At 44.4% G+C, this 27,413-nt stretch overlaps 2 protein-coding genes across 4 annotated transcripts; both read left to right on the top strand.

The window, feature by feature from the left end:
- The first annotated feature begins 389 nt into the window (after nucleotides 1-389).
- Nucleotides 390-21,618, top strand: LOC124035049 (myocardial zonula adherens protein-like). Of its 3 annotated transcripts, none has more exons than XM_046348461.1 (14): nucleotides 390-848; nucleotides 1,757-1,837; nucleotides 15,529-15,615; nucleotides 16,542-16,709; nucleotides 16,919-17,011; nucleotides 17,135-17,248; nucleotides 17,809-17,961; nucleotides 18,731-18,856; nucleotides 19,342-19,470; nucleotides 19,597-19,691; nucleotides 19,783-19,888; nucleotides 20,007-20,090; nucleotides 20,377-20,483; nucleotides 20,582-21,618. In XM_046348461.1, exons 1-14 carry the CDS (start codon nucleotides 783-785, stop codon nucleotides 20,829-20,831), a joined length of 1,659 nt encoding a protein of 552 aa, XP_046204417.1. In that variant the 5' UTR covers nucleotides 390-782; the 3' UTR covers nucleotides 20,832-21,618. The 3 variants fall into 3 exon arrangements, with proteins under 3 accessions (XP_046204417.1, XP_046204420.1, XP_046204418.1); XM_046348464.1 differs by having other exon boundaries at nucleotides 20,422-20,483; XM_046348462.1 differs by having other exon boundaries at nucleotides 16,545-16,709.
- A 2,580-nt stretch (nucleotides 21,619-24,198) lies between these two features.
- LOC124035050 (DNA-directed RNA polymerase II subunit GRINL1A-like) lies at nucleotides 24,199-26,886 on the top strand. The gene is made up of 4 exons (XM_046348465.1): nucleotides 24,199-24,563; nucleotides 24,885-25,496; nucleotides 25,624-25,855; nucleotides 26,196-26,886. Exons 1-4 carry the CDS (start codon nucleotides 24,442-24,444, stop codon nucleotides 26,337-26,339), a joined length of 1,110 nt encoding a protein of 369 aa, XP_046204421.1. The 5' UTR covers nucleotides 24,199-24,441; the 3' UTR covers nucleotides 26,340-26,886.
- Nucleotides 26,887-27,413: the final 527 nt, after the last annotated feature.

A 27,413-nucleotide genomic window follows, 5' to 3' on the forward strand; every position in this document is an offset into this window, starting at 1 on the left:
TGAAACGTAATTTTTGTTCCTTCTTTTTTTCTTCTGAAGAACAGAATGGCATATTCTGAAATTAATTTTATGACAATACTTTGAGTGATTTGCATACAGGGAGACCCCAGGTAATCTGGTCACAATGGGGACACAGTGGATGGATAAGAGCCACATTTTAAAACCATGTGTAGAACCAACAAACCTTGATCAGAAAGTGATTTGATCATATTGATCAGATCACAAAACCCACAGGTGTAAACGAGGCTTCTGTTGATGGATGGCCCATCCCCAATGTGCAATAGAGCTCTACCTGTCCATGTTTGTGACAGCCCAGCCCAGGTGGGCGGTGGAAAGCATGAGAGTGGGAGAAATGTGGCCCGACAGGTCTGATGGGAGGCCCAGGGAAAGAGAGAGAGAGGCAGTCAGCCAGGTGGAGTCAGGTGCTGTCTACAGTCTGGGCTGGGACAGTGTCATAGTTCTATACAGTAGTAGAGCAGTAGGGACTGTGTGGAGCTGGGCTGTAGGCTAGCCCCTAACTGACTGACTGGCACTCAACAGGAATACCAGGCCTTGTTTATCAACTGGAAAATGAATTATACATAACACTGAAGAGAGAAACTTGTCAGAGTGGAACTTTCTTTCCCCTCCCGTCTTGTTCATTCACTCTCTAGTCTCTCACACAGTGGCTGGAGCTGGGGGCTGTGTGAGTTTGTACAGTAGTCTGGAAAGAGAGTGAGAGGAAGAGAGGGAGGGAGAGAGGAAAAGAGATAACAGGGGAGTGGACAGAGGCCAGGGGAGACATGCTACGCTACAGCTCACCAGGATCGGTCACCACCACTGAGGACAATCCAGAGCAGCCCAGTGAGGTAAGGAGCCCCAGGGGGCCACTCTGTCCCAGGATAGAACCCAAACATCACTCATTCACCTGTCAGATGAGTAGCATGGCGTGTTGGTTTGTGTAAGTCAGTGTGTTTGTAGACTATCTGGTGTTTGTTTGCTTTTGTCTCCTCTCCCATGTGGCTCAGGGATATGTGTATCTGTTTGAGCTTGTAACGAGAGCCGAGTATCTGGGAGGCAGGGCTGTCATGTTTATTTGATCAGCCCAGAGACCACATCTTTAAACTGCCAATAAAAGCCATTCTCACAGCTAATGAAGTGACACCAAAGGATTTATAGCAAACATAAAAGCCAACATGGAGTTGGATTAATCTTTATGGTGATTACAGCGTCATGTTTCACTCTCAACCAAGAGATTGCTTTAGCAATTAACACCTTTTAAGAAAGTTAATTATTCCCATTGACTTACAGTATGTATGACTTACAGTATGTTAATCAGCTCCTAGGGCACCTTGGTTCTAAAGGGATGTGTTGAACTTGTAAACAAGATAGTGCTAGCATGAAGTGGTATAAGGCATTTTGATGCTGTTACCTCATTGCAGTTACATTTGCATCATTTCTGTTTGTGGTGTCACAGTCTATCATTATAAATACTGATGGTGACCTGTTGTATTTGGACCCCGTCAGAAACATTCCACTGCTTATTGTAACACAACAATCAGGCTCATTACAACACAAATGTTGTGCTCACATGCTTATCACATTACATATGAACCGATCCATTTTTATGTCGTAAAGAGTGACACTGGGGAACACAACACATTTGAGTTTTCATCCAACTATGACATTGATTACTGGTGCATGAGCTTGAACTGAGTGACCTTGACATTTTCTTTTTATGCCTGTGTGTGTTTCTGTCTGTTTTTGATTCCCCCAGAGGAGGATCCGGCGACTCAGACTAACTCTTCATACAGGAGACAATGGACAGAATGAGACCAAGAAACCAACCTCAGACACAGTGAGTCCCAAACCACACACCCAGTCAGCCTCACACACCCAGTCAGCCTCACACACCCAGTCAGCCTCACACACCCAGTCAGCCTCACACACCCAGTCAGCCCCACATGTCTTCATCTTCACCACCCTATGGATCCTGGATCTTATCTTTTCCTTCTCTCCCCTCCCTTAATCGTCACTTGCTCAACCTGTAGTCAGTGTGCTCTGCCTCACTCCCTTTCTTATTCACGGCCCTCTCTATCCCTCAAACACACAAAAAAAAAACACAAATCAGGTGGGAATGTTTGTGAACTAGGAACCAGCTTTTATCCAGTTTAAGAAACATTCCATGGACTGTCTACACAATACAGAGACGGAGAAAGGTGGAACCACTGAGATTTACTGCTGTTATGTTATCTGGGCTGTTGGTTATGCAATTGTATCCACACAGGGGTGTGTACACCACACACACATACATACACAGCTGTGTCTGATTTTCACAGCACTCTGCACAAATTTAGAAGGTGCGTGTCCCTTTTCATCTACAGTAAAACTCTCTTCAGCTGACGACAGAATTACACAGAACCGCATGCTGATGTCTATTTTCAGATGCCATATATCATATATAATGTACACGGCACATGATAATATCTTACTGTAAAATTGTATAGGTCGTCTTATACAAATGTTTAGCCAATAAACAATCACTAAACAATCATGGATCTCTTTTTAATTACACGGTACCTACTTAATACACATGGGTAGCCTACGCCATAATAAAGGCAGACATGTTGTTTGCCAGAGGTGGTTTGCCATTTTGCTCTGTTTGTGTTGAGAAGCTGTGGTCTGGCAAAGTTACATCAGCTAGTTTGTAATCTAAGTGTTTGACAGCACTCAGTGTGCTGCTTGGAATCACATTGAGGTTAGGGGAAGTGTGGTTTCAGTCGCTCCTCCACAGAGACTGAGATAGTGACAGAAAGCAGAGAGATAGGTCCATGCTGTTCTTTGTACCTTGAACACTGTTTCTATAACCTGCCCCACCCCTTGGTCATCACAGTTCAGCTGATAGAAGTGTGACTAATAGTGTCATCTGATGGTGTTTCCCTTCAGGAAACTGTGCATGTTTACAGCATTACTACTGATGAATGACGACAGCCAGGTCAGAGTTGAACAGAGAGCAGCACAGAGGAGAACAACGTTGGGCCCTAGTTAATTAGGGCCCAGAGTTTTTCCTGGTCTAGTTATGTGGTCTGGAAATACTCAGGGCCCTGCTGATGACACAACACATCTGTGCCAGTCGTATGGGGGCCGTGCCACACTGCCACGGCCAGCTGTGCACTCCAGTCTGCAATGTGGTATCAGTCTGTGCTGAAGCTAGGCCCACTTAACGAGCCAACCAGCGATAACGAGAGCAGTGCTCTGGAGCAGCCAGGACATATTGCACATCACATGAATAATTATCCCAGCCCATTAACTTCAGAGACCTTACAGATAGAACATAAACAGAGGATTAGTATGTAAGGATGTACAGTGGGAAAGGAGGAGAGAAGGATGATCAAAGTGCCCCCCCCCTCCAACCACATCTCCTCTAGCTTCCCTTTATCTATTGACTTAGCAGGCATGTTGAAGGCAGCTGAAATTGACATGACTCTTCCCTTGTTATCAGGGTTTCAGTCAGTAATGCCAATTCAGTATTCATCAGTACAGTACTTTGAGTGAATAAAGCCGTAAGCAGATGACGTCACTACTACCGTTCAAAAGTTTGGGGTCACTTAGAAATGTCCTTATTTTTGAAATAAAAGCACATTTTTGTTCCATTAAAATAACATAGAATTGATCAGAAATACAGTGTAAACATTGTTAATTTTGTAAATGACTATTGCTGCTGGAGAAGGCTGATATTTAATGGAATATCTACATAGGCATACAGAGGACCTGTCACGTTCTGACCATAGTTCTTGTGTGTTTCCCTTGTTTTAGTGTTGGTCAGGACGTGAGCTGGGTGGGCATTCTATGTTGTGTGTCTAGTTTGTCCATTTCTATGTATGGCCTGATATGGTTCTCAATCAGAGGCAGATGTTAGTCATTGTCTCTGATTGGGAACCATATTTAGGTAGCTTGTTTTGTGTTGGGGTTTGTGGGTTATTGTTTCCTGTCTCTGTGTTCTCTGCACCAGATAGGACTGTTTTCAGGTTTTGCCACGTTTATTGTTTTGTAGTGTGTTCATGTTGAGTTTCTGTTATTAAAGAACCATGGACACTTACCACGCTGCGCATTGGTCCTCCGATCCTTCTCGCTTCTCCTCCTCAGATGAAGTGGAGGAGGAAAACCCATACAGAATCACCCACCACAACAGGACCAAGCAGCGTGGTAATGGGCAGCAGGAACAGCGGCCGAAGACACAAGACTCCTGGACGTGGGAGGAAATCCTCGACGGGAGAGGACCCTAGGCCAAGCCAGGGGAGTGTCGCCGTCTCACGGTGCAACAGGAGAAGCAGCAGCAGCAGGAGCAACAGCAGCAGCAGCAAAAGCAGCAGCAGAAGAAGCAACAGAAGCAGCAGAGGAAGCTGCAGCAGCAGCAAAAGCAGCAGAAGGAGAAGCAACAGAAGCAGCAGAAGAAGCAACAGCAGCAGCAGAAATGTCAGGATTCCTGTACATGGGATGATGTGTTGGATGGCAAGGGTTGCTACACATGGGAGGAGATCCAGGCTGGTAGGGATCGCCTACCATGGGAACAGTTGGAGGCATTGAGGAGAGCAGAGGCAGCCGGAGAGAGGAGCCATCGATACGAGGGAACATGACTGGCAAGGAAGCCCGAGAGGCAGCCCAAAATAATTATTGGGGGGAGGCACTTGGAGCTGTAGGCGAAGCTGAGTCTGAGAAGATCGAGGAGTTATTGGACAGAATGGAGGAGAGTGAACGGATAGGAGATGAGGAGACACTCGAGGAAGTGTTAATAGAATTGGAGGAGAGTGAAGAGAGAGAGCAGTTGATTTGGCGTAGTATGCAAGGCATTCGCCCTGAAGGTGCATGTCCCCAGCCCGGTACCACAAGTGCCGGCACCCCGCACCAGGCTGTCTTTCCGTACCATCAATACAGGTGCTCCAGCTAGTCCGGCACTACCAGAGTTTCAGCCCCTCAGTCCAGAGGCGCCAGAGCCCCTCAGTCCAGAGGCGCCAGAGCCCCTCAATCCAGAGGCGCCAGAGCTCCTCTGTCCAGCGCGGCCAGAGCCTTCCTCCTCTCCAGCGCTGTCGGAGTCTCCCGCCTGTCCGGCACTGTCAGAGATTCCGCCCCTCAGTCCAGAGGCGCCAGAGCCCCTCAGTCCAGAGGCGCCAAAGCTCCTCTGTCCAGAGCGGCCAGAGCCTTCCTCCTCTCCAGCGCTGCCGGAGTCTCCCGCCGGTTCGGCGCTGTCAGAGCTTCCGCCCCTCAGTCCAGAGGCGCCAGAGCCCCTCGGTCCAGCTTTGCCAGAGCCTTCCTCCTCTCCAGCACTGCCGGAGTCTCCCGCCTGTCCGGCGCTGTCAGAGATTCCACTCCTCAGTCCAGAGGCGCCAGAGCCCCTCAGTCCAGAGGCGCCAGAGCCTTCCTCCTCTCCAGCGCTGCCGGAGTCTCCCACCTGTCCGGCGCTGCCAGAGCTTCCACCCCTCAGTCCAGAGGCACCAGAGCCCCTCAGTCCAGAGGCGCCAGAGCCTTCCTCCTCTCCAGCGCTGCCGGAGTCTCCCGCCTGTCCGGCGCTGCCAGAGCTTCCACCCCTCAGTCCAGAGGCGCCAGAGCCCCTCAGTCCAGGGGCGCCAGAGCCTTCCTCCTCTCCAGTGCTGCCGGAGTCTCCCACATGTCCGGCGCTGCCAGAGCTTCCACCCCTCAGTCCAGAGGCGCCAGAGCCCCTCAGTCCAGAGGCGCCAGAGCCTTCCTCCTCTCCAGCGCTGCCGGTGTCTCCCGCCTGTCCGGCACTGTCAGAGCTTCCGCCCCTCAGTCCAGAAGCACCAGAGCTCCTCTGTCCAGAGCGGCCAGAGCCTTCCTCCTCTCCAGCTCTGCCAGAGTCTCCCGCCTGTCCGGCGCTGTCAGAGCTTCCGCCCCTCAGTCCAGAGGCGCCAGAGCCCCTCGGTCCAGCGTTGCCAGATCCTTCCTCCTCTCCAGCACTGCCAGAGTCTCCTGCCTGTCCGCCGCTGCCAGAGCTTCCTCCCCTCAGTCCAGAGGTGCCAGATCTCCTCAGTCCAGAGGCTCCAGAGCCCCTCTGTCCAGCGCTGCCAGAGCCTTCCTCCTCTCCAGCGCTGCCGGAGTCTCTCGCCTGTCCGGCGCTGCCAGAGCTTCCACCCCTCAGTCCAAAGGCGCCAGAGCCCCTCAGTCCAGAGGCGCCAGAGCCTTCCTCCTCTCCAGCGCTGCCGGAGTCTCCCGCCTGTCCGGCGCTGCCAGAGCTTCCGCCCCTCAGTCCAGAGGTGCCAGAGCCCCTCAGTCTATAGGCACCAGAGCTCCTCTGTCCAGCGCTGCCAGAGCCTTCCTCCTCTCCAGTGCTGCCGGAGTCCCCAGTCTGCCCAGCGCCGCCTGAGCTGGCCATCTGCCGAGCACCGCCTGAACTGCCCGTCTGCCCAGCACCATCAGAGTCTCCCGTCTGTCCAGAGCTGCTAGAGTCTCCCGTCTGTCCAGAGCTGCTAGAGTCTCCCGTCTGTCCAGAGCTGCTAGAGTCTCCCGACTGTCCAGAGCTGCTAGAGTCTCCCGTCTGTCCAGAGATTCTAGTCTCCCGTCTGTCATGAGCCGCCAGAGCCGACAGTCTGTCATGAGCCGCCAGAGCCGCCAGTCAGCGTGGAGCCGCCAGTCAGCGTGGAGCCACCAGAGCCGCCAGTCAGCATGGAGCCGCCAGAGCCGCCAGTCAGCATGGAGCCGCCAGAGCGTCCAGTCAGCGTGGAGCCGCCAGATCCGCCAGTCAGCCAGGATCTGCCAGAGCCGCCAGTCAGACAGGATCTGCCAGAGTCGCCAGTCAGCCAGGATCTGCCAGAGCCGCCATTCAGCCAGAATCTGCCAGAGCCGGCATTCAGCCAGGATCCGCCAGGGCCACCAGTCAGTCAGGATCCTCCAGAGCCTCCAGTCAGCCAGGATCTTCCAGAGCCGCCAGTCAGCCAGGATCTTCCAGAGCCGCCAGTCAGCCAGGATCTTCCAGAGCCGCCAGTCAGCAAGGATATTCCAGAGACGCCAGTCAGCCAGGATCTGCCAGAGCTGTCAGTCAGCCAGAAGCTGCCAGAGCCGTCAACTAACCTGAGCTATCTCTCAGTCCTGAGCTACCTCTCCATCCTGAGCTACCTCTCCGTCCTGAGCTACCTCTACGTCCTGAGCTACCCCTCAGTCCTGAGCTACCCCTCAGTCCCGAGCTACCTCAGTCCCGTGCTGCCCCTCAGTCCGGAGCTGCCCCTCAGTCCAGTGGGGCCCTTCGTTAGGGTTCCTAGGCCAAGGTCGGCAGCGAGGGTTGCCACTCAAAGGACGCTAAGGAGGTGGACTAAGACAATGATGGAGTGGGGTCCACATCCAGCGCCAGAGCCGCCACCGCGGACAGATGCCCACCTCAGACCCTCCCTATAGGTTTAGGTTGTGCGGTCGGAGTCCGCACCTTGGTTTGTCCATTTCTATGTATGGCCTGATATGGTTCTCATTCAGAGGCAGGTGTTAGTCATTGTCTCTGATTGGGAACCATATTTAGGTAGCTTGTTTTGTGTTGGGGTTTGTGGGTGATTTGTTTCCTGTCTCTGTGTTCTCTGCACCAGATAGGACTGTTTTCGGGTTTTGCCACGTTTATTGTTTTGTAGTGTGTTCATGTTGAGTTTCTGTTATTAAAGAACCATGGACACTTACCACGCGGCGCATTGGTCCTCTGATCCTTCTCGCTTCTCCTCCTCAGACAAAGAGGAGGAAAACCCTTACAGGACCATTATCAGCAACCATCACTCCTGTGTTCCAATGTCACGTTGTGTTAGCTAATCCAAGTTTATCATTTTAAAAGGCTAATTGATCATTAGAAAACCCTTCTGCAATTATGTTAGCACAGCTGAAAACTTCGATTACCGGCTCAAAAAGGCCAGAAACAAAGCACTTTCTTCTGAAACTTGTCAGTCTATTCTTGTTCTGAGAAATGAAGGCTATTCCATGCGAGAAATTCCCAAGAAACTGAATATCTCGTCCAACGCTGTGTACTACTCCCTTCACAGAACAGCGCAAACTGGATCTAACCAGAATGGAAAGAGGAGTCGAAGGCCCCGGTCCACAACTGAGCAAGAGAACAAGTACATTAGAGTGTCTAGTTTGAGAAACAGATGCCTCACAAGTCCTCAACTGGCAGCTTCATTAAATAGTACGCGCAAAACACCAGTCTCAACGTCAACAGTGAAGGGGCGACTCCGGGATGCTGCCCTTCTAGGCAGAGTTGCAAAGAAAAAGCAGAATCTCAGAATAGCCAATAAAAATAAAAGATTAAAACGTGCAAAAGAACACTGGACAGAGGAACTCTGCCTTGAAGGACAATATCCCGGAGTTGCCTCTTCACTGTTGTAACGGCCGTTGGTGGAAGAACGTGAGGACCAAGGTGCAGCGTGGTACCTGTTCATCTTTATTTATGAATTGAACACTGAATGAAAAAACAACAAAAGAGAATGAACGAAACCTGTCTGGTACAGAATATAAAAACAGAAAACAACTACCCACAAAACCCATGTGGGCAAGAACTACCTAAGTATGGTTCTCAATCAGAGACAACGACAGACAGCTGTCCCCGATTGAGAACCATACCCGGCCAAAACCAACGACATACAAAACCATAGAAAAAAGAAAATAGAATGCCACCCTAGTCACACCCTGACCTAACCAAAATAGAGAATAAAAGCCTCTCTATGGCCAGGGCGTGACAACTGTTGACGTTGAGACTGGCCATTTTGAGCCTGTAATTGAACCCACAAATGCTGATGCTCCAGATACTCATCTGGTCTAAAGAAGGACAGTTGTATTGCTTCTTTAATCAGGACAACAGTTTTCAGCTGTGCTAACATAATTGCAAAAGGGTTTTCTAATGATCAATTTGCCTTTTAAAATGATAAACTTGGATTAGCTAACACAACGTGCCATTGGAACACAGGAGTGATGGTTGCTGATAATGGGCCTCTGTACGCCTATGTAGATATTCCATTAAAAATCAGCTTTTTTTAGTTTACAGCTACAGTTGTCATATACAACATTAACAATGTCTACACTGTATTTCTGATCAAATTGATGTTATTTTAATGAACAAAAAATGTGCTTTTCTTTCACAAACAAGGACACCCCAAACTTTTGAACGGTAGTGTACATCCAATAATAAAGGTCAGCATCCAACATGGAGAGCAACCATCGTAAAGGTCTGTGGGCTGTCCTTGACACTGGATTCTTTCATGGTTGAACTCACTGTATGTAGATGTTATCTTCAGAGGAATTGAAAATATAGGTAACTATAGGTAACACTCCCATATTGTGCACATATTCTTGGTTTGTTAGTCCCCTCAAAATGCCTTAGACATCTCTTTTGTCCCACCCCACACACATGTGGAGACCTCACCTGGCTTAACTGGTGCCTCCAGAGACGAAACCTCTCTCATCGTCACTCAACGCCTAGGTTTACCTCCACTGTACTCACATCCTACCATACCTTTGCCTTGAATCTATTCTACCATGCCCAGAAATCTGCTCCTTTTTATTCTCTGTCCCCAACGCACTAGATGACCAGTTCTTATAGCCTTTAGCCATACCCTTATCCTACTCCGTTCCTCTGGTCATGTAGAGGTTAACCAAGGCACACTTCTATTCCCCCAGGCACTATCATTTTTTGACTTCTGTAACCGTAAAAGCCTTGGATTCATGCATGCTATTTAGGGATAGGCGTCCCGTCAACAGGGACAGCTATAAATCACGATCAAAGATTTGAGAAAAACAACAAATGTCGGTACATATACATGTAAGTATCTTATATTGGCTGAAAGCTTAAATTCTTGTTCATATAACTGCACTGTCCAATTTACAGTAGCTATTACTGAGAAAAACATACCATGCTATTGTTTGAGGAGAGCTCCTAACAACAAGCACGTTTTTCACCGCGATAGGTTTGATACATTCACCTCTGAAGGTGAAATGTGTACTTACATTCATCCAAGGGGTTCCAGAGATAACATGACATTTCTTTTTGTTGGATAATCCTTTTTCATATCCTAAAAAGGTCCATATAGCATGCACGATCGATTTTGTATTTCCACTCGCTCAATTTGCAAATAAAGGAATCTGTGAAAATCTAACCCTAAACGTTGTTTCAACCAGTCAAATCACATTCATATTTATTCCTCAGAGATCCTAGAATGTAACCAGATTTCACTATATCATTAGGGGTGTAGTATATCCTATAGGACACCAAATTTGGTCCAAAAGCGACGCCTTCATGGCACGCCGATGACGCGGGCAATCTTCACTTGATCGACTGTAACTTTGTCAAATAAGCACCAATTGGGGTCAAACAAAGCTTGCTAGATAGCCAATGAGCAGGCCAATGAGCCCCGTATATGCCGCAAAATGTAGCTGCTAACCTTGTGTAACAGCAAGCCTTTTCATTTTGGACAAAAATTATAAGAATATGGAGAGTTATGAAGTTATGAAAACTGGGTGGCTACTTTAACTGGACAAGCTAAATCCAAGTATACAGATTTGACAATATTCTTGCAGTAAAATGTAATGTGAATGTAAATGTCTCCTTCACGATTTGCCCAAATGTTCCTGGGTGACTTCACACTAAATGTCATGCAATTTGCTCATACTTCATGTTATCCGTCTACAACTTTGCACATACACTGCTGCCATCTTGTGGACACCATAGGAATTACAACCAGAGTGATGGCTAGATGTGGGACCTTTCTGTAGCATTTCAAAGATGTTGGTAGAAAAAGGAAAAAAAACGTTTTTCTTCTTTGTATTTTCATCTACCAGATGAAATATTCTCCTACATTTAATTCACATTTCCACAAACGTCAAAGTTTCCTTTCAAATGGTACCAAGAATATGCATATCCTTGCTTTAGGGCCTGAGCTACAGGCAGTTAGATTTGGGTATGTCATTTTAGGTGAATATGTAAAACAAATGGGTCTACCCCTAAGATGTTTTAACATCAGAAGCCTCCTCCCTAAGTTTGTTTTATTTACTGCTATAGCACACTCCGCCAACCCTGATCTCCTAGTCGTGCACCCTCATAGATATCATCCTGACCAACCTGCCCTCTAAATACACCTCTGCTGTCTTCAACCAGGATCTCAGCAATCACTGCCTCATTGCCTGAGGCCGTAATGGGTCCGCGGTCAAACGACCACCCCTCATCACTGTCAAACGCTCCCTAAAACACTTCAGCGAGCAGGCCTTTCTAATTCACCTGGCCCGGGTATCCTGGAAGGATATTGACCTCATTCCGTCAGTAGAGGATGCCTGGTTATTCTTTAAAAGTGCTTTCCTCACCATCTTAACTCAGATTTCCCATTTAAAAAATGCAGAAATAAGAACAGACATTGCCCTTGGTTCACAAGAGATTTGACTGCCCTTGACCAGCACAAAAACATCCTGTGGCGTACTGCATTAGCATCGAAAGACCCCGCGATATGCAACTTTTCAGGGAAGTTAGAAACCAATATACACAGGCAGTTAGGAAAGCCAAGGCTAGCTTTTTCAAACAGAAGTTTGCATCCTGTAGCACAAACTCCAAAAAGTTCTGGGACACTGTAAAGTCCATGGAGAATAAGAGCACCTCCCCCCAGCTGCCCACTGCACTGAGGCTAGGAAACACTGTCACCACCGATAAATCTACGATAATCGAGAATTTCAATAAGCACCTCAACGCAGATAACACCATTCTGTATACTTCTGGCACTTTTTGGATATTGTGTTAACAGACTTCCAGACGAGCTTCAATGTCATATAACACTCCTTCTGTGGCCTCCGACTGCTCTTAAATGCAAGTAAAACCAAATGCATGCACTTCAACCGATCGCTGCCCACACCAGCTCGCCCGTCTAGCATCACTAATCTGGACAGTTCTGACTTAGAATATGGGGACAACTACAAATACCTAGGTGTCTGGTTAGACTATAAACTCTCTTTCACATTCCTTTGGCAGGACATTAAAGCTGTTTTCACAGCCCCTTATCTGACCTGGATAGAAGAAGAAAAATCAGTTTCTGTTTCAATTCAGCTTCAGAAAATCCAGGACAAAACTGGAACAAAACTGGAATAAATACCCCCTCCGTAAACATGCTGAAACACCTATATTGTAATATTTAAAATGCAATAGAGGCTGACATATGAAGTTCTTTCAGAGGGTGTGTGCAGTACCGACCATAACACATAATGACGGCCATTCTTCTCTCCCATCTGTTGGAATTCACATTGCCTATTTGGAGCCCCTCGTAATGTCAGCCTGCTCTCTCTCTCTGTGGATTATCTGGTGTGGAAATGTGAAGCAACGTCCAGCTCAGGAGGCCATGAAACAACAGTGGCGTCATTATTCCCCATCTCTTATCTCTGCTGGATGGGCGAAGGACGCCTTCTCTCTCTGGCTGGATTGGCTGCAGATCAGAGGTCTTGGATGATGTTCCTCTGAGCTAATATTTGTTTAGTAGGGAAGCTTCTCTTTTCTCTTCTAAGAAACGAGAGCTTTTTAGTTGTTGTCCAAAATATACAGTACCAGTAAAAGTTTGCAAACACCTACTCATTCCAGGGTTTTTCTTTATTTGTACTATTTTCTACATTATAGAATAATAGTGAAGACATCAAAACTATGAAATAACAAAAAAAGTGTTAAACAAATCAAAATATATTTATATTTGAGATTCTTCAAAGTAGCCACCATTTGCCTTGGTGACAGCTTTGCCCGCTCTTAGCATTCTCTCAACCAGCTTCATGAGGTAGTCACCTGCATTTCAATTAACGGTTGGGCCTTCTTAAAAGTTAATTTGTGGAATTTCTTTCCTTCTTAATGCGTTTGAGCCAATAAGTTGTGTTGTGACAAGGTAGGGGTGGTATACAGAAGATAGCCCTATTTGGTAAAAGACCAAGTCCATATTATGGCAAAAACAGGTAAAATAAGCAAAGAGAAACGAAAGTTCATCATTACTTTAAGACATGAAAGTCAGTCAATCCGGGAACTTTTCAAGAACTTTGAAGGTTTCTTTCAAGTGCAGTCGCAAAAACAATCAAGAGCTATTATAGATGAAATTGGCTCTCATGAGGACTGCCAAAGGAAAGGAAGACCCAGAGTTACCTCTGCTGCAGAGGATAAGTTCATTAGAACTGAACTTCAGATTGCAGCCCAAATAAATGCTTCACAGAGTTCAAGTAACAGACACATGTCAACATCAACTGTTCAGAGGAGACTGTGTGAATCAGGCCTTCATGGTCAAATTGCTGCAAAGAAACCACTACTAAAGGACACCAATAAGAAGAAGTGACTTCATTGGGCCAAGAAACATGAGCAATGGACATTAGACCAGTGTAAATCTGTTCTTTGGTCTGATGAGTCCAAATTTGAGATTTTTGGTTCCAATCTTCTTTGTGAGACGCAGAGTAGGTGAATGGATGATCTCTGCATGTGTGGTTCCCACCATGAAGCATGGAGGAGGAGGTGTGATGGTGTGGGGGTGCTTTTCTGGTAACACTGTCTGTGATTTATTTAGAATTCAAGGCACACTTAACCAGCATGGCTACCACAGCATTCTGCAGTGATACACCATCCCATCTGGTTTGCGCTTAATTGGACTATCATTTGTTTTTCAAGAGGACAATGGGCCAAAACACACCTCCAGGCTGTGTAAGCGCTATTTGACCAAGAAGGAGAGTGATGGAGTGCTGTATCAGATGACCTGGCCTCCAAAATTACCCGGCATCAACCCAATTGAGATGGTTTGGGATGAGTTGGGCCGCAGAATGAAGGAAAAGCAGCCAACAAGTTCTCAGTATATGTGGCAACTCCTTCAAGACTGCTGGAAAAGCAATCCTCATGAAGCTGGTTGAGAGAATGCAAAGCTGTCATCAAGGCAAAGGGTGGCTATTTTGAAAAATCTCAAATATATTCTATTTATTAAAACACTTTTTTGGTTACTGCATAGTTCCATATGTATTATTTCATAGTTTTGATGTCTTCACTATTATTTTACAACGTAGAAGAAAGTAAAATAAAGAAAAAGCTTTGAATGAGTAGGCTTGTCCAAACTTTTGATTGGTACTGTATATCAATTACCATCCCCTGTGTTGTTGAAGTCTGTCATTAAGTGCTTCTTCTTAGGGCTAAGCCCCTTTTTTCTTCATTTCCGCCTGAATGATGTCCCCAAAGTAATCTGCCTGTTGCTCAGGCCCTGAAGTCAGGATATGCATATAATTGGTACCATTGGAAAGAAAACACTTTGAAGTTTGTAGAAATGTTAAAATAATGTAGGAGAATATAACACAATAGATATGGTAGGAGGAAATCGAAAGAAAAACCAACCGGACATTTTATTTTGAAAGACCATCTTCTTAGAAAGGTCATATTGACAATTAGCTCCCTGGATGCAATTCCTATGGCTTCCACAGGGTGTCACCCGTCTATGGTCAAGGTTTCAGGCTTGTAACTTCAAAAGCAAAGAATAAATATCAGTTTTAGTACAGAGACACAGTCTTGGAAATTCGGCGTTTGCGCCCGCCATGAAGACAGGATGCACCTGCTAAAATCGGTTTCCTATTGAACATACTTCTTACCATAAGAAATATTATAGTTTGATTACATTTTAGGGTATCTGAGGAGTAAATAGAAACTTGTTTTGACTTGTTGAAACAAAGTTTAGGGGTAGATATTCGGATTCCTTCTCTGCATGTTGAACGAGTGGACTACTCAAATCAATGGCACCAACTAAACTGACTTTTTAGGATATAAAGAAGGATTTTATCTAACAAAACAACACTACATGCTATAGCTGGGACCCTTTGGATGACAAATCAGAGGAAGATTTTCAAAAAGTAAGTGAATATTTAATCGTTATTTGTGAATGTATGAAACCTGTGCCGGTGGAAAAATATTTTGATGTGGGGCGCCTTCCTCAAACAATCGCATGGCATGTTTTTGCTGTAATAGCTACTGTAAATCGGACAGTGCAATCAGATTAACAATAATTTAAGCTTTCAACCAATATAAGACACTTGTATGTAACTAAATGTTTAATACCCATAATTTTTATGATAAAAAAAAAAATTGTGTGCCCTCCAGTAGCGGGACGCCTATCCCAAACAGGTTCAGAAACTAGGCTCCTCCTAGCTCGTTCCCCACAAAGCATTGCAGTAGTCCAAACCCGTATTTTTAAAACATGTATGGGTTATGACTAAGATGTGGTCTAGAAAAGAGTATAATGACTGTTCCCAGTGATCAAAACTACAGTAGACTATGTTCAACAAAGATGGTAATCTGTCATCAACAGTTTGATGAGAACAGGTACAGGATCCATGCATTTAAACTATACCCTTGGCCCATATCATTATCTGAAAGAGGGGAATACGGTGTGTACATTGAAGCACATAATTTGCAAACTGAATATGTGGCTTTAAAAAAACAGGAATTCCAAGCATTCAGTAACAATCAGGTTACAGGGTTGTGAAATATCTCTAGATATTGTGAGCACACAGTTCATTTGTTTCTGTTTGTCTTCTCAGCAAAAGGAGAAGGTTGTCAATGGAACATGGAAGAAGAACAGACTCATCCAGAGAGAGAGGCCAGCTGGCAGTGAGTCACCTGTACAGGTAAACTACCACAACCACAACACAAAAAGCTATCATGGTTTCCCACATAGAGGCTTTTGAAAGGGAAAGTTACAGAATGTTATGGTGAGAATATGGGAAGTAACTTCCTGAATTTGTGGTCAACTCTTTTATTGGCGTGTGAAACACAAATATTCAAGCTATGCACTGTATATAAACAAGAACATTTAGAACCTTTTGTACTATACTTGATATAACCTATCCTCAGATAATTCCAAGCATTGATTATGTCGATATGTAGTATTGGGTACAACCCTCTGCCTCTGGTTGAAACAGAGGTCACATGGACCTGTGTGCACAACCTGGTCTATCATACTAATTTGAGTGTCCTGGATTTATCGTCAAAGGAAAACAGATTCACCTTTCATGGTTTTGGCTCCTCTATTGTTGAATAATGTAGGGTGGATAAATGCAGGCTGGCTGCCTGTCTGATCATAACAATGGAAACATATTGCTTCTTCACACAGTAAGACTTATTTATTATGAGACTTTGATAAGATTCTTTATCTGTGTCACTCAGTTGATTCCTCTCATATTGTATGTTACTGTAAGATAACATAAAGGTGCTAGAGCCACTTCCTGATACTGCTGATCTACAAAGGACCTGTGTCAGTGTGCACCTGTACTCCTTGAGAGCCCTGTTGGAGAGGAATAATAGCAGGGAGACAGCGGGAGCTCATATACTGGGTTGCAGAAACATGACACCCTCACTGCACCCTGTTTCCATCCCTGCTTCCCAACCTCCAGATTCAAGTGCTCAGCAGCAATACTTTAAATACCTGGGCATGCGCAAGTATGCAAGCGCACAAACACTCACATAGAGGCGAACACACACACACACACATCTACAGGCTGATAGAAAGTGTGCCTAGATAGAAACCTGACCGGGTTGATCCTGTCTCCCTCAGCAGCTCAGAGCAGCGACCAATGGGGAGCTAGAGACGTCACTGCAGCGACAGCATGGGCTCAAGGTGTACGGTGTGTTGCAGAGGATAGGCTCGGACAGACAGCAGGAAGTGATGGCGTGCGAGTGGTCTGTCAATCACCTGAGGGATGAGATGAGGTACATCAAGGAGGTGAGTGGAGATGGAGAAGATAACGATGAAGCTCATCCAAGTTAAGGAGTGTAAACAGAGCAGAGGCCTACAGTACAGTACACCTGACAGGCCTGCAGGGTATCCAAGAGCTAACACCGGGATTCTGTAACATGGACAACATTATGGATTTGCTAATCAAGCAATAAGGATGGATTACTTCAATCGTGTGTTATCTCTGTGCTGCACAGGTGAGAGATTCCCTGGAGAAGGTCAGAGAGCGGATGTACAGCCAGGTTGGAGGAATGCAACAGTCGATGCAGAAACTATCACAAGACATCAGGGTAAGACAATACACACATGACTAATAAGACAGCTAACAGCTGGAAATCCTTTCTCTTTCAATTTCTTATAAACACAAAATGGATCCAAAATCTGAGAATTGGGTGTGCTATGTGTCTCTCCAGACTGCCAACTCCCAGAGGAAGACTCTGGAGAAAGAGGTGAGGGTTCGGACTGCAGCCATGGACAGCTTCGACCAGATGAACAACTCCCTTATATCTGCCAACATTGACCTCCAGGTACAGGATCAACGACTGTCAAACAGGCCTGTTACTGTCTCGTCACGGCCATCCCACTGGGCACAGACGTCAGTTCAATGTCTAGTTTTGATTTACATTTGTGAATTCAATGTGAAATAAACCAAAAATGTCACCCTGTCATTGGATTTAAGTTCAAAGTTAGCTAAAGAAATATGAAATTACCTTAAGTTGATGGCTTTTTGCAAATCCAATCAGTTCTCCACTTTCATTCAACATCATCACATAGAATTTTGGGGTTGAAATGATGTGGAAACAACATTGATTGAACCAGTTTTTGCCCAGTGGGATGTCTCATAACCCCCCCCATGGAAAGTCTTAATCCTCTCAAACAGAGATGTGCAGCACTATACTTCCTTCTTCTACTGATCTGTGGAGAGTGAAAGATATCCTGTCGTTCATTATACATGTTTGTTTTATAAAGTAGCTCTAAGCTGTTAATCTTAGTTTCAGTGTATGGGTCAACCTTTCTGCTCATGATTTCTGCATTCAATAATGTCCAGGGTTGGTTTGAGGAATTAAAGAAGTAGCTTCCTTTGCAGAAATCTCTTCTAGAGAGCTGTCACAATCGTGTGGACTCCCGGGATGAGATGAAGGGTCTGAGAAACTCCTTTCAACAGGCTGAGGAGAGGCTGAAGGAGAGGGAGAGGCAGCTGGAACTTGCCCAGGCTGAGAACCTCACACTCAAACTGAAGGTAGAGTACTACTGTAAACACAGCACACCAGCACCACACTGTGGATGGCACAAGCCTGGTAAGTGTTTGCTTTTTGTTTATGGGGCACAGTTTACTCTAGTCATTAGTGATCACAGGATACACCATCCTCACCCTGAACGAGTTCCATGAAGTAACAACAGTCATCACAATTGTTAAAAGGTTATGAAAACAATTCCAATAAATGCAAAAGTTGGACAATGGATGAAGATACTCAAAACTTTCTGAATTTTTAAAATCAATTAGATGAATGGTCTAGTCTAATGGTTAGGATTCCGTGCTCTCACCGCCGCGGCCTTTGTTCCATTCCCAGTCAGGGAACACATTATTTGGCTCCCGAGTAGCGCCGCGGTCTAAGGCACTGCATCTCAGTGCAAGAGGCGTCACTACAGTCCCTGGTTTGATTCCAGGTTGTATCACATCTGGCCATGTTTGGGAGTCCCATAGGGCGGCAAACAATTGGCCCAGCGTCGTCCAGGTTTGGCCGGGGTAGGCCGTCACTGTAAAAAAGATTTTGTTCTTAACTGACCTGCCTAGTTAAATAAAAAGTTCATTTAAAAAATGGACAAATAATGAATGTACAGACAGTTCAAGCTCAAAGAACCAGTCATCCAGATTTGAACTATTAACATTCATGCCGGACTCACTAGAAAAATACAGAATCAATAGACATTTCTACATGATCTTTAGCAAGTCTTTGAATCGTCACATTGTTGTATGAAATTGACCGATGTGTGCTTGTATTGTCCAGGTGGAATCGTCTCAGGAGGCCAACAGCCATGCAGTGCAGGAGGTGACAGCGAGGCTACAGAGACAGTATGAGGAGAGACTTCAAGAGGAGCAGAGTAAACACAGAGAGGAGTTAGAGAAGCTACAGGTACTGCTGAGTCTCCTTTTGATATCACTTCACCCAAGCCCCTGCCTGAAGAGAAAGGGTGGTGATTGATTAATCATGTAAAAAGTAAGGATGGTGATGTGTTCACCATCTTACATGTTCATGAAAAGTGTATATGTAGACCACAGGAGGCTGCTGAGGGGAGAACAGCTCATAATAATGTCCGGAATGGAGCAAATGGAAGGGAAACAATGTGTTTGATACCATTTCATTGATTCTGCTCCCACCATTACCATGTTCTCTTCAATGAGAGTGCCACCAACCTCCTGTGATGTAAACAGTATAAAAGGTTCCAGTTTCACTCTGCTCATACAAGTGGTATGAGTCTCCCTCTAGTGTGGTACTGTTAAATGTAGAGTAGTCTTAACTTCCAAGTGTTGATATGATAATGAGCCCAGATTAAATTGTATGTTCTCTGCCTTAAAGCTTTGAATATATTTTGTTTACCATCAATATATTTCAACTAGGCCCAAATTGACGAGTATATTAGGCGATTAGAGGAGGAAGAGAAGAATGCTAAGATTGCAGAGGCCAAGATTGCTGAAAGGGACCAGAGGATCAGTGAGGTGGAGCGCCTGCTGGACTGTATGGGACAGGTAAGACCCAGAATAACGCATGCAATAATGCATGCAACATTATCTTTATATCTATAGTATTTACTGTAGGTGTGATATGTCAAGTCCTTTGGGCAAGAATACTATAATAATATGTATTTTTTGTAGGAAAGGGGCCATCTTCAGAATAAACTGCAGGAATGTGAACAGCGTCTACGCTCGATGGAGGTGACATACAAAACAGATGCAACTGTAGCAAAGAGGTACAAATGCCAAAACAATAATGGCATTTTACATATTCCATCCCGTTGAAATGATATACTGAAGTAATAACACTATAATTAATTATTACAGTTCTCAAAAGTTGGAAGAGGAGGCAGGGGAGCTCCGTGAGAGAATCAAACACCTGAATGACATGGTGTTCTGTCAGCAGAGGAAGGTCAAAGGCATGATAGAGGAGGTGAATGACTACACACTCTTTCTGTCTCACTGTCAATGGAAACATGAGTACACTGACATATAAATGTTATACTGATATGCAACGTTTGTTTCTTTTTTTTCATCTTGAAAATGTAAAGGTCGAATCATTACGAGCTAAATTGGCACAGAAGGACATGTTCATCTCAGAGCTTCTGGACAGAATTGCTATTGTGGAGTGTGAGGTGAGACTGGACTGCCACCACACTATGTACTGTCCACTTCCCGAACCATTATGAATGCATGGTGTGGTTTTCAAAACGTTTAACTTTATGGGTGCATTCATGTCCAGCGTTCTCCTACGTTTCAGATTGTCAATCTGTTTGTTGTGCTTTGACATTACTCTACCTATAAATTCAGTGTTGCACCTTTTGTGACATCATCTGTCTCTGTCTGGTCCACTTGGATTACATCACATCCACCTCATTTGCATGGATCTGACTTTGCTCCTTCCTCTTTTCTTCTTCCTAGAATAATGAGTTAGAAGACAAGCTGAAGTATTTTATGTCTGTACAGAGTACACCAAGGGAAGTTGTGCAAACCAGAGAGATAGGAGTGGGCTGTCATCTGCTCCCCGGGTATGAACCACTGGTTCTACTATACACGTGTCTTCATTTCCTGTAGTTGGGTTTCTCTTTGAAGTTTCTCATTCTGTTTTCTCATTTTACTTCCACAGACCTGAAATACAGGGGTATGAGGTTGTAACTAACCAACCCAGACAAACCCCAATCCGTCCCTCTTCTACAGAATACCTAGGACAGTCTAGGACATTCAGATCAGGTCCACCGCCGCCCAGCAGACTGGAGTCTAGTTTACTGAGGTACTCTCCTCCTGAGTACAGTAGGTATCTGTCAACCAACTCAAGATCCTTTGGAACACTAACCAGTCCAACGCTGTCTTCGTCTGGCCCACTAAGCCCTGATTAGTCCAGTACAGAAGAGTCTGCCTCAGTTCAAATCACAGATAAAGCCTCAAGTCCAGAGGTGGACATTTCAGCCCCATCCTGTTCTCGAGCAAGATCAAGCCCATCCAAAATCAACACACCTTTCATGAAACTTATAGAAATAACAGCAAAGATTAACATTGAGTAATCACATGAAGAAATATTTTTTTTATGAAGGCTATTCAGTATACTGTATAAGGGACAATGTTGCATATTGTGTAAATAGTCTACTGTTCTGTAAATAATACTTGAAAGTATCATTTTGAAGAATTATGTTTGGTTTTGTTTACAGTGAATGTTCTTGTATGGTTTATGGAATTTTGAATTCACTATCATGTATGAAGGTATATATTTATACTGTATCTTTTTTTGACATTTTTACTTTGCACTATATAAATGAGATGCAATATTAGTCAAATTATGTACAAAATATGTAAAATATATATACTTTGTGCCTTTATTAACAGCTTAATCATTGATACTCCACAACGGTGATGATAATCGGTTGTGTTTTATCTATTGGATAATATTGAACTATATCTGACAAACTGAAGAACTGTATTTCTACTGACTGCCATCCCTGAGCCACTGGTATAAGTCATTTGTCTACACTGCCAGGACTGTGTATATGAGAAGTTATGATTATCATGACGTGCCTTTCTTGAATGATACTCATTCAGTGCATACTAATGACATCAGTGTATGTTTTGAAAATGTGCCATTTTACCATTGTGGTGTTTTTATAATCATTCATGAAAATGTTCACTGTCCAGTGGCTGATTGTTCATTTTGTGAAGCTTTCAGGTAGGTTATATGTAGCATACAATGGTTTATATATACACTAGATGACTATAGGGGGCTCTGTGTTGAAGCCAACATGACTCAATCTTGCCACTCTGCCACCGTTTAAAATAATAGTTTTGGAACCTATAGAAATGCACTTATTAATGTCTACATTCGTTTTTGCCATAATTATTCTATTAGCGACACTGTAATGCATACTTTTAAATTATATTATGTGGGCTAAACATAAAAGGTTAAAATATATAAAACATTTTACTTAAAGTATATATTTTTTTAGATTACCCACTACAACTAAATTCTTAAATACATGTAATTTTGTCATTGAGATATTTCATTTAAATATTGTAGAATTCCAAGCATTCCTAAGTAGCAGCTGTATACCACCCTTCATCCCACTGCTGGCTTGCTTCTGAAACTTAGCAGGAATGATCCTGCTTGGTCTCAAGATGAAACACCAGATGCTGCTGGAAGTGGTGTTGTAGGGCCAGTAGGTGCCACCCTTTCTAAATATCACAATGATTGGGGACATTTCCCTGTGTAGGGTGCAATCTTTTGGCTGGGATGTTAAATGGGTGTCCTGACTCTTCATGTCACTTATTGTAAGAGTAGGGGTGTTACCCCTGGTGTCCTGGCTAAATTCCCAATCTGGCCCTAATACCAGTCATCTAATCATCCTGTTTACAATTCGCTCATTCATCCCCCTGTAACTATTCTCCAGGTTGTTGCTGTGAATGTGTTCTCAGTCAATTTACCTGGTAAAATAAGGGTAAAATAAAAAATAAATGGAGGAATGCTCCTATTGGGGAGTGCCAAGCATCAGCAATCCAAGTTTTATAAAGTCATTGGTCGCATCAGTGTAATCTTTATTTCTCAACGCTGGGTGGCGCCATCTGATCAATTATCTGTGTTTCATCTCTATTTACATGCCATATGATATGAAGCAGCTTTGAAAGTATTTTACTGCAAGGTAAGCAAATACATGAATGCAGGTAAATAACATGTAGTTTATGCCATACTACTAGCTCCAAGAAAATATTCAAACACTCAAACGAAGGCTTGTGTGGAGGAGTAACTTACTATAGATTCCTAAAATGTAACAAACTTCTATGGTATGATCATTGGGCACTGTGTTAACTAACCTCCAGACTCACATTAAGCATCTCCAATCCAAAATTAAATCTAGAATCGGCTTTCTATTTTGCAACAAAGCATCCTTCACTCATGCTGCCAAACATACCCTCGTAAAACGGACAATCCTACCAATCCTCGACTTCGGCGTTGTCATTTACAAAACAGCCGCCAACACTACTCAGCAAATTGGATGCAGTCTATCACATTGCCATCCATTTTGTCACCAAAGCCCCATATACTACCCACCACTGCGACCTGTACACTCTCGTTGGCTGGCCCTCGCTTCATACTTGTCACCAAACCCACTGGCTACAGGTTATCTACAAGTCTCTGCTAGGTAAAGCCCCGCCTTATCTCAGCTCACTGGTCACCATAGCAGCACCCACCCGTAGCATGCGCTCCAGAAGGTATATTTCACTGTTCTCCCCCAAAGCCAATTCCTACTTTGGCCGCCTTTCCTTCCAGTTCTCTGCTGCCAATGACTAGAATGAAATGCAAAAATCACTGAAGCCGGAGACTCTTACCTCCCTCACTAGCTTTACGCACCAGCTGTCTGAGCAGCTCACAGATCAATGCACCTGTACATAGCCCATCTATAAATATCCCATCCAACTACCTCATCCCCATACTGTATTTATTTATTTATCTTGCTCCTTTGCACCCCTGTATCTCTACTTGCACATTCATCTTTTGCACATCAATCACTCTAGTGTCTAATTGGTATACTGTAATTACTTCGCCACCATGGCCTATTTATTGCCCTACCTCCCTTTCTTACCTCATTTGCACACACTATATAGATTTTGTGTGTCCTTCTGTAGCTCAGTTGATCGATCCCCGGGACCACCCATACGTAGAATGTATGCACACATGACTGTAAGTCGCTTTGGGTAAAAATGGCATATATTATTATTATTATTATCATTATATTATTTTCTTCAACTGTATTATTGACTGTATGTTTTGTTTATTCCATGTGTAACTCTGTGTTGTTGTATGTGTCAAACTGCTTTGCTTTATTCTTGGCCAGGTCGCAGTTGTAAATGAGAACTTGTTCTCAACTTGCCTACCTGGCTAAATAAAGGTGAAAAAAATATATAATAATAATTGTCGGTACTTGTCTGTCTTGCTGAGTTTTGATGTAGTCTTTTCCTGACAATGTCAAGTTAGGAAGTGTAATATGATTAGATAGGTTTAAAAAGTGGAATGGGGTGGTGTGCTTTTTATTTTTTTTATAGAGGGCAAATAGTTGACAGGGCAATTTTAATTTTTCCCAATTTTGAATTACCGTATCAATAATTTATTGTAGGTAGGCCGTGAATGGCCTCACACACCAGTACAGTAGGTGGCGGTGTATGCACCTAAAAGTTGGACGCGATCCGCCAACCAAATCCTAAAGCAAAAGAAGAAGAATATTGAAGGCAACGTACTTCCGTACTACTTCCGGTTACAATGAAAGCGCGCCGGCTACGTAGCTACCAAAATACAAATTCAATCTAACAGACAGCTGAAGATGAAAGTATATTTTATTGAACAGCATAATATCGTTAAGTGTAACGCTAATGGAATAACAAAGTCATGTTTTTATAGAGTATTTTGAGCTATTCGGTAAACTTATTTGGTCGGGTTTTAGACTAGTAGCTACTAGCTAGCTAACAATGTTCTCGTCATCGCGGGCAGCTCCATCAGAACGCCAGGGTCAAGTGGGGGTTCTTAAAACCAAGAGCAAAGAAGAACTTGGTGAATTACTGTCACGCCAAGATAAATTATTATCTAACAAGTATGTAACTTCATATCATTCATCTGACAGAAGCTAACTCAAATGATTATTTAGCTGCTACAACATTACATTCTTCTAGAAACTTCCAGCTGTTGTCTAGACAGTGGTGCCAGTTTTGGCGCATGTGTGTATATGCTATCCGCCTCAATGTAGGCTAGCTGATGTTACTTCAACTAGGGAAATGCGTTTTACCCTGAACCTGACATTCCTTTGTTTTTACTATTACTGCCAACTACATTTTCTTAAAGTTGAGCTGAAAGCAGTAGTTAGTTATTCGTTATTTCTTGTTGACAGACTGATTTGATATGTTGTTATCAACAGGGGGTTCATACAGACCCTTCCAGACAAAGGGAAGAAGATCTCAGACTTTGCAGAGAGATTATGCCTTGCTCTTGCCCACAATGAAGAAGAGGAGATGAAGCAAGATATGCTGTCATATGTCAGGACAGAGCTGCAGTCTAAATACCAGCAGACTTTGACACAGAGACAACATGGTAGCCAGAATAAACCAGAAACTTCCCAACATAGGAGACAAGCTGGGGACACAGCTCCTGGAAATGTCCAAGAATTGGATGTCTCACCTCTGTCACCTAATGTTCAGGAGAGCAAAATAGTTCACACGTTGCAAGAAGACAGTGTGTCCAAAGTATCTGCTGCTGAAACCATGGAGGTGGCCCAGGCTGGTGGTGATGCAGGGGCCTCTCTAGACTCTGACAGGACAAAAGAGAGCGACCTAGCGGAGGCCTTGCAGAGGGTCACTCTGTCTGACCACTCAAGTGGCTCAAGTGGATCCCCTAAAGACACATTCAACAGACCTGCTACTGGCAACCCCTTCCTTGGAAGGCAGCCACAGAAGAAACCACACTACATAGAAGTCCTGGCGAGGACTGAGAAGGACCCGGCTATGAGGAGACAGAAGTATAAGCCTAATCAGTATGTCCACTTTGTATGAAAGTATTTAAGAATACTGTATAGTTCAGTGATGATGCCTTTAGTTATGGCAATGCACTTGTATTCTCACCTACTAACTCTTATATTACTCTTCCTGTAATGTTTACAGGTTTGCCCACAACACAGATGGCTCCCCGTCAGGGTCTCTGTCACCCAGCCAATCCCCTGGAGGCTTATTACCATCACCAGTGCTCTCCATTGAGGCCAGGAGGGAGCGAGACAGGAAGCACATTGACGATGTCACTGCGGCCAGGCTGCCACTGCTCCACTACAGCCCTGCCCAGCTGCTGACACTGGAGCAGTCAGCTGACCTGCTACTCGAGCAGACCAGGAAACACCAGGTGAGTGGCCCCTGAGTCTGTCTGACACAACAGAGGAACATTAAGGTCTGTCCAACAACACCAAAATGCTCACTGCTCAAGGTAACAGTTACTCCTGATCAGATATACGATCAGATTACATGAGGGAATTAAAAGTGTTATAAGTGTTGAGGCAAAGTCTACCTACCTATTCCATTATCACCACAAAAACACTGCTCATCTAATGATGAACACTCCCTATGCTACTTCCATTCATGGTATAGTATAGCAGCCTAATACTTACTGCTAAGCACTTGCTCATTTTTCAGGTTAATTGCCCTATCAATGTCAGCATCTCTCCTGTATTGTGTGTTTCCCTCAGGATTTGCAGGCCAAGCTGGCAGCCCAGAAGCTGTCTGAGGGGCTGAGGTTCAGCACTGGGAGCTATGTTGTGGAAGGGTGCCCGCTGGGCGCCTACAGGGAGGTTCATGACGACGTAGCCCAGCTTTCTTCAGAGGAAGACTAATCCGGGGGGGGCCACATCAAGGAAACTCAGGTGACCCCTGACCTCTGAGACAAGTCTCTGTGCCCTGCATCAGGGCCTATGAAAGGAAGGGGATTGGCAATTCAAAGACGAGAGGCCTGCCTGAGGAGATGGAAAGGGTCATGGGCATCAGGTGGTTTTGAAGGCACAGTGGGTGTCCCTGTCTTGTCTATCCAGGGAGGTGAATTGTGTGGGTCTTGGTTCACCATCAGTAATTCACTGAGTTGTCAGCATCCTGTCCAGTTTATCAGAGCTGCCACAGAACCTTAGGCCTCCCGTTGGGTGATGTGTTAGCAAACCTAATGCTCCCTGCAAGAGGCTATCTCACCATGTTGTCAGAGAGTAAAAGATCAGTTGTGTGATGAGGCTGCTACAGTATTGTCTGGTATTGTTGACTCCCATGGTGGTTGCATTTCCAAAAGACAAAAGTATTGACCGTATGCATGTGAGAAATATAAAGAAAATATTTTTTTGTATGATCTTTTTCTAAAGTGTTTCTGATTGAAAATAAAAATCTGTTCTTACCATATTTTGGTTGATCATATTCTTGAAATGGGAACAAATCATCATAGCCCTAAGTTCTGTGAGCTCTGAAAATAAAGGTGGTAGTGGTTAATTGCGGTCTAAGACGGAGCAGCGTGCTGACATTTTCCAGCAGAATGTTTTCTTAACCCTGCCACAGTTTGATGAGAGCTATGACTCAGCTGTCATTTAAACCCTGTGATGTTATCAGTGGAGAAATCTGTGACACGCTTTAGAAGATTAATATATGGTCTAGTGAAATATTGTAGCTTGATGGAATCTGGCCCAATGGCTGAAATACATCTGGCTTGCATTTGGCTCATGTTACTTGTGGCAGGGTATGATGGGATGGCAGCAGACTGACATACCATTTTTCAGCTTTTTTCTTACTAATGCTGATAAGGAGTGCCAGCAACATTAAAAACTCTTCCCAAACATCCATTCCCATCACCTACAGTCCAATCCTCCCTAGTAGTTATACAGAACCATTTTAACTTTATTATGATTCAGGAATTTTAATGAGGAGAAAGAGAG

Source organism: Oncorhynchus gorbuscha, linkage group LG05, assembly GCF_021184085.1.
Source record: "Oncorhynchus gorbuscha isolate QuinsamMale2020 ecotype Even-year linkage group LG05, OgorEven_v1.0, whole genome shotgun sequence".
Taxonomy (NCBI): domain Eukaryota; kingdom Metazoa; phylum Chordata; class Actinopteri; order Salmoniformes; family Salmonidae; genus Oncorhynchus; species Oncorhynchus gorbuscha.